Source organism: Ambystoma mexicanum, chromosome 3p (assembly GCF_040938575.1).
Source record: "Ambystoma mexicanum isolate Mex_15411 chromosome 3p, UKY_AmexF1_1, whole genome shotgun sequence".
Taxonomy (NCBI): domain Eukaryota; kingdom Metazoa; phylum Chordata; class Amphibia; order Caudata; family Ambystomatidae; genus Ambystoma; species Ambystoma mexicanum.
The window spans coordinates 1,202,213,550-1,202,227,260 of record NC_090925.1 but is presented as its reverse complement, the minus strand read 5'-3'; the positions used below and the strand labels follow the sequence as shown (position 1 = coordinate 1,202,227,260).

The window sequence follows — 13,711 nt, the reverse complement described above, 5'->3', positions numbered from 1 at the left end:
TTTTTCTATTCAGAAGAATTTTCTCATGACTTTTGTTCATCCTTTCCAATTTCAATTTAAGGAAATTTGTATTTGGGATAGTTCCCCTTGGGTCAACTTTCCCCCGATCTTTCCAAATCGTTATTTTGATTATTTCTATTTTTTCTTGGTGCAAACCTTGGTATGTTTTCTTTTCCATTTATCCTTTTCTTATATTTTCTCTCTCTCTCTTTATCTTCTCCATCTGGTTGCTCGGACTTCTTTCTGTACAATCGATCCTCCTTGTCTTTCCAGTATATTCCCTGGGTTTTTGAGACTTTCCTTTTATGCTCTTCTCTGTCCAGTGCACATTCATCCCTCCTTTCATCTCTTTCTGATGGCCTTTTGTATTGTATATGTTTTAATAGTTCTTTTCTTCTATTTTCATTCATTTGTGCTGATTTCTTCTCGTCATCTTTCTTTTCTTTGTTTCCCTCCAAGTTTGAAAATTTGTTGATGACTTGCCAGTCTGTTAAACTGATATTCTCCCATGTTTCATCTTCATGGTTATTTTTAATTGCTTAATGAGATCACACAGGCACTCTGATCTATCTAAGTCTACTACTGACACTTCATCAGTGTCATCTTCCCTTGTATTGATCTTTTTCCTCTGTGGGCTTTTATTAGGGACTTTACTTCGAGTCAATTCTCTTCCTACTTTCTTTAGAGGCGGTTGCAATTCATCTCGTGGTAGGGTTCGCATGTTTCTTAGAAATGCTTGTGAGCCATTTGATTTACATTTAACTGCTTGTTTTTTTTAATTTCTTTGGTGGAAGTGATGAGGATGACTTTGGGAGACTATTTCCCAGATCCACTTTTTGTGTCTTCTCTTGATGATTTCCTTCTTGAAACATTGAGTATTTTAGGGGGACTTCATTATTGCCTAGATTTTTTTCCCCTACCCCTTTTGTCTTCTTTGTGTTTACTTTGCATTTACCCTGATTTAGGAGGCCTTCCATGCTTTGTGTAGGGACTTTACGTTCTACTCCCAATGTTAATTTTTTTCTCGGGACAGAAGGGACCGGACTCGTTTTTTGTAGCTCTTTATTTGTTCCACTAACGGTAGCTCTTATTTCACAGGATTTTCTTATCTACTTGTTGTCCTCTAGAATAGCTTCCATTAGTAGATGTTTATCATTTGTATCTTTACATGCCAGATCGCACAGGCGGCTTTGCCATTGGCATAAAGTGTCCGATTCTTTTTCAAGCCTTGCGTCTAGTCATTTTTCAAATCCTGCCAATTCGCAAAAATCTCTTCTTGTGTATTCAGGTTTAATGCATAGGCCAATTTACTGAATCATTGATGGTCTCGTAAAGTTTCAAGAATGGTGCCATTGTTCTATTCAGGGCTGCCATAACAATGATCTGGATATGGATAAAGTCCTCTTGTCGACTTTTATCGCACAAATCGCTAATTTTCCTCAGGGCCTCATCATTGATTATTCTAAGTTGCTCCCCTTGGTCCAGTCCAGAATGAGGCGTGTTAGATAATTCGCCTGTCACTGGCCTTTGTGTGGATTTCCTTGCTTCAGATTGTGAGATTCCAATTGAAGCAGGATGGTTTGATGGGTCGTCTTCTTCCAGTGCTGCGTTTTTTCCCATTATGAAGGATAGATTCCTTTTTTTTTCTCACTTAATATTTTTCCTGTGAGATTAGCAATGTCTTGGATCAGCTTAGTAGCCAGGGTTGAGTTTTTCTGTACTGGGGTCTTTGGGCTAGGTAGTTCATCTACCTGAAACAGAGGAATCCTTCTGTCTTGGTGCAAGGGTAGCTTCCCTTCATTTACTGGTTGTATTAGATGACTAATTTTTGCCTTTTCCGCTTCTTTCAGTTATATTTGGTCCTTAGTCAATGTTGTGGCCATCATCTTGGTTTGTGGTTTTAGGGATGGTATATTTTCTTGATTATTCAAGTCATCCCAAATTTCATCCTGCCAGTCCAGCTCATTTATGTGGTTTGGTGAGTCTTGAGTGATTTCTACTATTTGACAGTCTTCGTCCAATTTGGGTTCTTGATGCTGTTTGGTCGGGGTTACGCTGGGGCCTTTCATCTGGGAAATCTCCTCTCCTGGTATGGTAGTCTTTTGTCCCCCGTGCCCCTCCCATTCCTTCTCCTTGTTCTGGTACAATCCGATTTGCTTTGGATTTTCTAATGGTATAATTGGTATTTCTACATTGGTGATCTTTAAAGGGGTTTTAATTCTGTCCCCCTCTCGCTCGTGTTCCTCAAGCTCGTTTAGTCCCTCCTTTCCATTTAGTAAGGCACTTGTCTTTGCCAGGGCTAAATCGGCCCCAGGCCTCCTGATATCGTCATTTTTGTCCAGGTCACCCATCATTGGGGTCTTTGCCGGCTCCTCCTCGAGGGCCATGCTTGTGAAAATTAGGTGAGATTGGATTAGAGAAGAGAGTATTTTATGTCTGATTCGGGATGTGGTGGGAGACGTGGATTGGGTGGCAGGGTGGGAGGCCAGGCGCTGTCTTACCTGTAAACACGTATTTCTTTGCAAACTTGCCTCAGGGTCCTTTGAATCACTTATTGTGCGCATGTTCTAGGGCGTAGTGCACCACCTCTAGTGCAGACCTCATTCGCGGCCAGCAACGGGAGATGATGGTCTTATAGTTTCTGCGCTCTTTACAGCCGTTCCGGCCGTAAACAGCAGGAAACAGCAATGATTCCGTGCCCTCGACTCCTCTGCGGTCTTAACGCCCTAAGGGTAGCTGGGCAGTGGTTTTGTGCTGACTTCCTGGGGGCATGGCTCGTAGGTATCACGTGACTCGCGACTCGCTTACCGAGTCAAATCAGCTGATGCCCGCGCTCGCTTCGAACTGCTGTGGCTCCAATAACAGTCTACCGTGAGTTCAAGCGGGGTAAAACAGTGTTCACTGTAGGCAAAGGTAGGTTTCAGTTTACAAGAGATGCAGGTAATTTCAGCAGGAAACAGCAATGATTCGGCGCCCTTGACTCCTCGGCGGGCTTAGTGTTAGTTATGGAAACCCAATAGCAAGTAACAGTCCAATCCGAGGTAAGTGGTGGAAGGGAGTATGGAATGGGCATAGTGAAACAGCCTGGCAAGGAGATGAAGCAGCCTGGGAGAAGAGAGCCACGGAGAGGGAACCCATGTCGAGCACAAGTAGGAATTACACCGTCGTACGGAAGGCTCGCAAGTGGGCATTCCTGTGTGAAAGCTCAGCCTCAAGGAATGGTCGAGGATAGCAAATGGCAAAGCCGTTGAAGGAAAGGAAAAGAAAAGGCAGGAAGCGGACAGGCCATGAAAGAGAGAAAGAGACGGAGCGCTGGTGGCCCATGACTGAGAATAGAGAGCCGAGGGATGACGGGCACAGCAGGACAGCTGAGAGAAAAGAAACAAAGAGCAGAGTGAGTAGGAGTGGGCCCCTCGAAGGGAGAGAGCACAGCAAGCCGCGGGGGAGAGAAACAAGTGGAGACTCGGGGAAAGGAAGAAAAGACGAAGCAGTGGCAGGGTTCTGAGAAAGCACGGAAAACAGCGTTGGTACCCAAAAGAGTAGAAGCACTAGGTAGGGTTGTAATGCACCGGGCTCTGGCTGCGAATTGCATAAGAGCCAGCAGGCGGCAGCCATGACAGGCGAAGACTAGACCGTTGAGGCACTTAGAAACAGAACGTAGTGTGTATGTTCAATGGCACCCGAACCTCCAGGGTTTCCACAAGCGCCAGGATGGCAGGCGCGTGACAGCACCAGACAGATGTAAGCTACAAGAACATACACCTGACAAAAGTCCTTACAGAAAGGATACGAGGCAATTTAAAAGCTGCAAGACCATAAACAGAGGAGAAAAGCCCTCGTAAGAAAGTATACCAGGCTGGTTTAAATCAGAAGAGGAAAACTCCCTGATAAGAAAGAATGCAGAGATGAGAAGCCCTGGCAGTAGATTATACCAGGTATAGTCAAGTTGAACAGTGTGTACTATACAGTACCTAAAACAGTCTGCTAGAAGGCTGTGAAAGCACGATAAAATGAAGTGGAAACCTGTCAGAAGAGTACACCAGGTATCCAAGTAAAATACGGATTAGCAGCCAAGTTGCTTTGTGTGATTGATAGTCTTAAAGAATTGACATTCTTGAAACACAAGGAAGAGTCAAGAGAAATCCAGGGGAAGGGAATCACACTCTGGAACAAGGAACTCTATTTGTGTGGATCATTTTTGTATTGGAGTTACGCATTTTCTTTTGGAACATTTGTGCTCTACTGAAGGCAAATACATTTTTCCTTTTCACCTTAGAGTTATTTTTCTTAGATGTGAGAGCCAGAATAGAACTTTGGACACCGGGTGACGGGCAATTTGCTTTAGACATCCTGACCTTTGACAGACCCTTAGTTTTGATTTTAGACAGGGAAACACCTCTTACAATAGGGACGGAGAGGCATTTCCCACCCCATTTCATGTTAATAAAAGTCTTTGACGAAAACCATGAATCCAATGTGTCTGCATCTCATTCCTGGCTCTTCACACTATCTTCTCTTTCCATTTGCTATGCCCTTTCTATTCTATTCACTCCTCTTTCACTTTTCACCCCATTCACCTTCCATCAGCTCCCCTAACCACCATTCCCAGCTACCCCACTACTCGCACCATGTCTTCTTGGCCTGGGTTTGGAAAATCGATGATGATGCCACCTGCTCCTCTGCAGGGGCTGAGCAATGAGGCCCCCAGTCCTGATTTCTACTCAAATGGTGTGTGCTCAACAATATCTCCCTGAATACAGTGGCTACTCCTAGCAGGCCACAGAGGAGGTGCTTGTGGTCGAGCCATTTTGTTATAAAAAGACAGACCTCTCCTACTCCTCGATAAATAATGAAGCAAGGAATAGGACATTTTGTTTCTTCCAAATAAATTTTGAAGCACAAAATCTTAGTTCTTGTTGCAATTTTGCAGCACATTTTAATTGAGTTGATGGTCTGTGGGAGTGCTAGCATGCATGACAGAGTGGAATCAGGAGGTAGACAGTGCAGATTGAGGGGTTTCTGGACTCCTGGTATCGCTCCCAGTTGGGTGTGGCAGTGAGGAGGGGCTGCTGCTCCCCTGCTACCCCCTATACGTCATTGTCTGGTACATGCTGTATACATATGGTTTATATTATGCAATAGTCCATGATGACTTCTTGTTTGACAACTTTAAGTTGATTTGCTATTGATTGTCACAATTTGGTTCAATAAATATGGCCTTATATTTTCCAAAGAAAGATGTGTGTGTGTTTCTCCTTGGTGAGGCCTGACCCCTGTGTTGCCCATCTATTAAACCATGAATGGGCCTTTTTTGGAATATTTCATACTGTAAACTTAATCACTTCTAGGGGCACCTTATTTTGGCCGGAAACACACAGCGAGATTAAATGATTTGACCAGCATTATACACTTTATTTAAGTTGTAAAGACAGAATTTGACCTAGCCTGAAATGTAGGTACTTGACCACACATCCTCCCAGCTCATGTTGGTACAAATATGTATTGAAATTTGGTTTTAAAAACATAAGCAATACTAAATTGTATACAAATTACTTTAAAATTGCATTAGTTACATGATAAACCAACCTGACAATGTATAACACCATTGTAAAATGGGTTGATGAAAAGAGTAATGGGATACTTAGTTTTGAGTCCTACATTTCATGGAGGTGACCACTCCTGTTTGCACTTTTTTGCAAAATAGCCCCTGCCGGCAATTTTAATTGTTTCCGGCAAGTACTGGAAAAGTAAATAGCAAAACATAGGCAGAATCGTCTTTTCTCGTCACTTCTATACTACATGTTTGCAAAAGTGTAAATATCTCCCACAATTAATAATTTGGAATCAGCCTGCTTTTACCAATAAAGCTACAATCATAGGGTGTCATTTTTCAAGTCCTGCGGAGTGGAGAAAACAGTGCTAAAACGATTTTATGATTGTAGCTTTATAATCTCCACCCTGAATGGAAGCCTACAAGCTCCAGAATGCAGATTAATGAAATACAGACACAAAGTGAAATTAAATGCATAGCAAAAGTAGTTGTTTCACACAGCTTGTTCTGTACCCCCATCAGCCGGTCAAGTGGCACAGCGAGCAGAGCGCTCGTTTTGACATCCTTGCAGAGCCTGCTAATGCAGGTTTAAATCCCAGCAGGGCCAAACTCAGCCTTTCATCCTTCCGAGGTTGATAAATGAGCACCACACACCGTGGGTAAAAATAAGCAGCGCTCAGATACCTGAGGGTTTGTAGCGCTATATAAATGCCAAATTATTATTATTATTATCATTTTAAATCACTCAACAATCTCACTTACATAGCTTATTAAAACCTTATATAATTTAAAGAAAAAAGAGCCAGTTACCTTTTCCCATGACTAATCACATCCTTTTTTAAATGATCTGCTTCTGAGACATGTTAAAAGGATAAGGCCTCCCTGGAAGGGCCTGTGCAGCCCTGGCTGACTCTGAGCGGAGAAAGGCAGAGCAGGGGGTCCCATGGGCATGTGCCCCTTGTCCTACTATTAAATCCTATACAACAACACAATGTTCCCCACTGTGTTTGATTTCTTAAGAGAAGAGAAATTGTTTATAGTGGTTGTGTGTACCAACATGGATATCACGCTGGGTAGCACCAAAACAGGTAAAAAAAACAGTGTTTTATTTGAAAGATGGCCAAAGTATGTTTTTTAAAAACATTCAATATGAAAAAAGGACTGAAAATGCTTGACGAAGAAAAAAAGACAAAAAGCAAAAAACCTTAAATTAAGCAGGGCTGTACTAGCAAGTGGTGTATTCCAGTTAACTCAAGACGAGTGCTTAAATTTAAACGTTATGCAAATCATAAAGAACATTTTCGAAACAATTGTGCAACAAAAGCCAAGGAAGTCATATTTAACAACATAGAGGAACATCCAAACCGTACAAAATTAAATAGGCATTCACTGTTGAAAACAGCTTTCCGTGAAGTAACTCTGAATTATTGACAACATTGTTGACAGTAAAATTGATGATCTAATTCATCAAGCTAGATTAATCAATCCTCTAAGAGTATGTGGAGCGTTTTAGAGGACTAAAAACTGTTAATTCATTGTTACATTCAGATCACTGAGCGTATGCATCATCCCTATGTGAGTGTACACTTGTGGGTCTAGGTGTCCACTCTTCTCTTAAGTAATCACACACAGTGGGGAACATTTTGTAGTTGTTTAGACATAGATTACCCCTAACACCGCTTTTACCAGGGCCAGTCCCTACCTGCTTTTCTACTGTTAAATCCACCTCTGATTGCACTCTGCAGGAAATATTCCAATACCCTTTTTTAGTTTTACAAGATGTGCACCGTTTATACTAGGCCAGCAACATAATACAAAATGCTCTTTTCTTGTGTTATTTTCCAGGTATTCATGATCAATCTTCTGAGAGGCAAATGTTTATTGGGAGTTGGGGGGGCATTCCTCCAGTTCCTCTCCCCCTCTCTGTCACTGGTGGGATCCCACATTAAATAACTTTATTTTCTGGCACTGCCTAAACACCCAGCAGTTACATCACACTTTCCAAACAAGATCCACAATACACATGATGTATTGTGTTTGCATGCAAACTGTTAATAGTTACTCCAACAGTATGACGTTATCAAGTCTGTATTTATAAGTTCATTTCATGAAATGTTCGGGCCAGGAAGGCTAGTCTTCCATCAAGACAACGATACATACTGTTTAGGTCAGAACCCAACTGGTAAGTATGCATGAGAAGATCTGAAGCTGGTCCATACTCACCATCCTAGCCTGGAAATTATCCAGTAGGGCCATTTTGGAACAGCTCAGTAAGATATACAAGCAAGGCACCCACATCTGGGCATATACACTTTAACTTAGGGAGACAAACTGAAACTATCACACACTGGCAACACCAACAGTTTGGGCTTTTGAATACGCATGGGATAGGCATTTGCCAGGTACTGCCATAACGCTACCTACCACCTGGCCATAGGATGGGAACATCTGGAAAATGGTGCGAGTAGCTACGCATATGATGTAATTGTCTGGCAAATGTCCATCTAATACCAATACATAAGCCAACACTGTTGGATTTGTGTTTGTGTTAGAAAGGACTCCCTTGTAAGGAGCAGATGTGAGTTCACACCTATTGCTTTTAAATCTACTGGCTGAAAACATGCATTGTTAAGAGACTGTATTATTACAATAGGAGCTCATTTACAGAGGCAATTAAGTCATTAAACACTCAAACAAATGCTTAGCTTTAACACAATCAGGCTCTGTAGAGCACACAGTCTGGTGTTACTTTGTGACAGAGGTAGCTCAAAGAGTACCTTCGGGGATATGTTTCAGCAGGGAGGGGCGGGCAGGTAGTGGGTGGGACTACCATAGGGATTAACATGGCAATGGAAGGAGAAACGACCAAATTCGTCCATGGAATGTGTGTCCCTCCTAACATCCTTTCTCCATCCTATCTGTGATCCAATACAATCCTTCTGACTTACACCTAATATCTAATGCTAATCACTTAATCCCCCTGCCTGCAACCCCCCTTGGCCCACTGGGTCCCATTTGTGGTTAACACGACTAGCAAGGCCTCCTTTCTAGGAGGGGCCAGGGGGTGGCATTATGGGAGGGGCCTGGCCCTCTGCCCCCCCCGCACCCCTCTTGTTGGAGCTGGACCTGGTGCATCCCCATTCTCCAGTCTTTCATAGAGGTTCATAAGCCCCCAATGAACCTTTAGCCAGCTACAGACTAATCCAATGGCCAATCTCGCAGCCCCTTTCCAAGGGCACACACGTGCTTTAGTGCACAGACCTCAGTACAGACTGCACCTGAAACCTTTTCCACAATACTGCAATAGGTGCTGGCATTTATCAGGTGTGCAGTGTGGTGCTGTCTTCTATTCCGCCAGCTCACTGTTCATTTACAGGGGGTGAGACCCGAGCTTGCCATTACCAACTTTATATTTTAAAACCATGTCTCGTGTGCTCTGAAAGATCCTTCCTCTTACTTCACTTCAATGTCCTTATTTCACATCTTACAAACCAGACACAGCATGTATGCCTTTTTCTAAGCTTTTGTTCTGTTTTTCTCTGTGGAACATCTTGCAGAAACGGACAGTGTGACACTGCTATTCAGGTTGGGTGGGATACATGGCCCTAATGGATAACTACTGTCAGGGGATAAGAACAGAAGCTGGCGACTCTCAGATTTGGTACTTTCTTTATTTTAGTTTCTTTTCATTATTAATGAAGTACAAATGTATTAGATGCTAAGGATAACCTAGCTGTAATTTTTGAGGATTTTGAGCATACCTGCCCATTCTATTGGATTTTCCTTTAGAACCACGTTTGAAAGTCTATTGGGTCCCGGTGCTCGCAAGCCCTTACGTTTTATTATTGCCTTATGGATCTCAGCCGTAATTACCCTCAGGGGCCAGTAGGCGTTTATCTTAAGTATCTCCATCAATGGAGTAGTTTGGCCATATTGCTTTTAAAGAAAGATTGACCATTTCCATGCTGGGGTGGGGTTGACTAGCTTCTTTTGCCCATCTCCCTTTATCTTAGACAGCATTTGCCAGATATCTCTGGTGTTCCTGTTACATAATACTCTTAGCATCTGCTGCCATTGCTTATTTTCCTTACTGAATTGATGGCATGCTAGCCATTTTTTTTACAAGTCCTTTTTTACTTTCCAATCATGCTAGTTTTTACCTCAGGGATCTCTCTTTCCTAATAGCTCTGCGCAATGGTCTTTTTTCACCTTGCACCTCATGATCGAATTGGTGCATATGCTTGTTATGACGGATCATTAGGTTTCTGTGTCTGAGGGACCCGACATTAAATGCTAGAGTGCTCAAGCAGTCACCCATCTCAGCCAGACCATGTGTAGAAAATGTAGGTAGATCATATCTAAATAGACGCTGTGTGGCGCTGGCAGCCCTACGAAGATTTCCTGGTGTCCACCCCATTTTATTCCCTCCATTATTAATGTTGCTGCGCTTTCCTTGCACTAGGAAAAGCCCTGTGAGATATTTTACCTTTGTTCACGCACTCGTTATGTGGGCTCAGAGAAAAGCTATTGCTGCAGCAATTATACATTTGGAATGAGCCCCTGGGCTTGCATAGAACTGCACATTGCATCTCGGTCATAGTTGGTTTTTCACAGGAACAGCACTGTGAATGGAACTGCAGGCAACCCCTGCCATTGCATGCGTGCTTTTCATGCACAACACGTCATGATTGTCACATTGCTAAACTATTTTCTAAATCAAATATGGTCCTAAAAATAAGAGCAAGCCGTTTACCATGGTGTTTTTCTCATTGCACCATATTCACCCATCTTACATCTGATTAAGCACTTGGATACCTTTGACAGACTCCATTTTATCATTTCTCGGTCTGCCTCACCAATCCAGCACTCCTCATGCAGGCTGCAATTGTAATTCACTTATTTGTTATTTCACAATGGCTGTTTCTCTAGCACCACTCTGGAAGCTGGAAGCGGCCGGGCGCCGTGTAGAGAGCATGGCAAATGTAATGAGGTTGACAAATTAGAAGGATATGAAAGAGGTATCTTTTGTGTGCCAGGGTAATGTAGATAATGACAGGGCACAGGTGGAGTTTTGCAGATAGCGGATTAATGGGCCAAGTAAAGTCTCGGTTGAGGTGGGCACAAGAGGTCCTTTGTGTCGTCATTAAATCCATCGATAGAAATCTTACGCATCTTTACTGCATCTCCTACAGAGTTAAAATTATCGGTTGTTACAAGGTATATATTAATTTCTACTAAAACATTGTGTTCCTTTCCAGGATCCTGCTGTATGTATTATTGTGAACGCTGAAAACAGTTACGAAAAGAACAGGCAGGAAAAATGAGTCTTAACAACCACATCTCAACGAGGCTCCGGCAAAGAACCTTCTGACGAAAGAATCAGCACAAACATTGCAGGCTGATTTTGGCGGGTAGTTTCAATCGTTGAACCATAACATGACTGAGCTAGTGCCTGCTCACAGTGGGGCCCTGCTTAATGTAACCGTTATGAGCAGCAGTAGGCCGCCCTTGCAGGAATTTGACTGCCAGCCTTTCGTTTCTGTTTACGTCCTGCTGATTATCGCCTACACGATAGTGACTTTAGTTGGCCTTTTTGGAAACCTCTGTTTGATAATCATTGTAAAGAAGCAGAAGGAAGCTCAAAATGTGACCAACGTGTTGATTGCCAACCTCTCCCTCTCCGACATCTTGATTTGCTTCATGTGCATTCCTTTCACGGTTGCCTACACCTTGATGGACTACTGGATCTTTGGCGAAGCCATGTGTAAGATGAGCTCCTTTGCTCAAAGTGTCTCTGTCTCTGTATCCATATTCTCACTTGTCTTGATTGCCGTTGAGAGATATCAGCTTATTGTAAACCCGCGCGGGTGGAAGCCGTGCGTTACGCATGCTTATTGGGGGATCGTCTTCATATGGCTCTTTTCCGTCATCATCTCCATTCCATTTTTCATCTTCCACCAGATCACAGATGAGCCATTCAAAAACATTCCCTTGCACAATGATTTGTATAAAGGCAAGGTGGCCTGCATGGAGGTGTGGCCTACGGTTGCCAAGCGACGGGTATTTACCACCTTCCTTCTGGTTTTCCAGTACTGTGTGCCGCTGTGCTTCATTTTCATTTGCTACCTGAAGATATTTGTGTGCCTCAGGAGGAGGAACGGTAAGGGGGACAGGCTGAAGGAGCGGGAGAGCCGGGTGAATGATAGCAAGAGGATTAACATGATGCTTGTCTCCATCGTGGTCACCTTTGCTGCCTGCTGGCTGCCGTTAACCATCTTCAATGTTGTCTTTGATTGGCATCATGAGGCCCTGATGAGCTGTCACCATGATCTGATGTTTACGCTGTGTCACCTGGTAGCCATGATTTCCACCTGCATCAACCCGATCTTCTATGGCTTGCTAAACAAGAATTTTCAGAAGGATTTGCTTTTTCTCATACGCCACTGCAACTGTGCCATGCCACAGGAAGAATGCGAGAATATTGCCCTCTCAACCATGCAAACCGATGTATCAAAAGGCTCTCTGAAGTTGAATAATGCACCCACCGATATCTAATGCAACCAATTAATTATCACCAAAATCAGCTGTATTTCATGTCCTGTAACTGGCTATCAGATTTCCAATGTGTACTAGTGCGAGTAAATGGTTTATGGTCTTTGCATTGAATGCCATTACATCTAATGCCATTCCATCGAAATGTTTCCATCTAAAAAAATGTCCATCAAATGCATTTTTTCCTTATTTTGGGGGTCCCCACCCCAAACCCCCGTTTTTTTACCCTTTGAAATGCACCTGAACAAAAATTAACCCTTTATCCCCCAAAAATATGCATTCGATGGACATTTTTTAGATGGAAACATTTCGGTGGAATGGCATTAGATGCAACGGCATTTGATGCAAAGACCAGATACCCTGGTAAATGTATGATGCTAACAGGTTAAACACATGTAATTATTGGTCCAACATTGTGTGCTGTGGGTGAATCCAGTGTATCGCTAGTTGTGTTCATGGTTGCTGTGAAATGTCTATTGCAAATGCAAAGTCTCCTGGCCCCTACCAACACCAAAGCACATCCACACATGCCACCTTCATGCTGTTTGGTGAAGCAGGACAGTAGGGTGTCTCACTGGGTCCATTACAGAGCTTGCATCCAAACACTGTGATTATGGGGCTCAGCAAACTTTGACAACATCATGAGATTTGGCACACATGTCCATGCAATATTATGTATAACAAAATATAATCTGTCTGGATAGTCATTAATATTGATTATTGGGACAGATTGCCAGGCGTGAACACCTAATGTGTGGATCTCACATTGCCATAAATTCACAGTGTCTCTTGGAACCCATTTAGGAAGTCCCCTCACCCATTTTTCAATGCTACAAGGAGTAGTTATCCCCCCTCTGCCCAAAGAGTTACTACTCCTTTAATTAGGATTTTTACTCATGCCTCACTCTACTTTAAAATATATCAGAGCTCACTCAACCTCCACTTGCGGGCGAGTGGGGGAAGCAGCCCCTACCTCACTCTACCCCTCTTAAACTGGCCCCAACCCACCTCGACTGTAAATGTTACTCCTGGTTGTATATAGATTAATAATTTTATTGGTCCTATATACATTGTGGTACTATGCCCCTTATGTTAATATTATTGTTTCTGTCTGCTCCAGTATCCCTTTGCTCCATCCATAAAATTATTAATTATAACCGCCCATCACCAGCCGGCATACGCCCAGCTCAGAACCAGTGCACACTCTAAAGGTGCTGCCTCTGCCATCTAGAAATGTATCCTATGTAAGGCATTTCGATTTCCAATGGCATCCCTAAAAGAAGGCGTGGAGACCGAAGAAATGCACAGGCAGCCATAGAGATAATTGAGAACATGCCGTGTTAGGGGTGGAAACTGGTGGACTTCTGTATTCTCCCCTCACCCCGGTGCAAACTCCCACATCCCGCCATTGGGGAAAACTAGAAAGCATGGTTAATGTTAGTAAAGAATCACCATCCAATCAGCTGTGACCCTAGTGTGGCTGCCCCACACTAGTTCTGGGATTAGCGGAGATGGGGTGGTCATCCAAGGGTTCTCCACAAAAAGGTTTAGAAAGGAAGGTGAGGTGTTGATCCAACTACTGACCAAGTGAAGACACTGTTTGTGCAG

The 13,711-nt window shown here is 43.1% G+C and overlaps 1 protein-coding gene across 1 annotated transcript; it reads left to right on the top strand.

Annotated features, from left to right (window-relative positions):
- Positions 1 to 9,114: 9,114 nt before the first annotated feature.
- LOC138579875 (neuropeptide Y receptor type 6-like) lies at positions 9,115 to 12,106 on the top strand. The gene is made up of 2 exons (XM_069650100.1): positions 9,115 to 9,212; positions 10,810 to 12,106. Exon 2 carries the CDS (start codon positions 10,988 to 10,990, stop codon positions 12,104 to 12,106), a length of 1,119 nt encoding a protein of 372 aa, XP_069506201.1. The 5' UTR covers positions 9,115 to 9,212; positions 10,810 to 10,987.
- Positions 12,107 to 13,711: the final 1,605 nt, after the last annotated feature.

Coding starts and splice junctions, on each gene's coding strand:
- LOC138579875 (XM_069650100.1), top strand. CDS start 10,988: ATGACTGAGCTAGTGCCTGCTCACAGTGGGGCCCTGCTTAATGTAACC.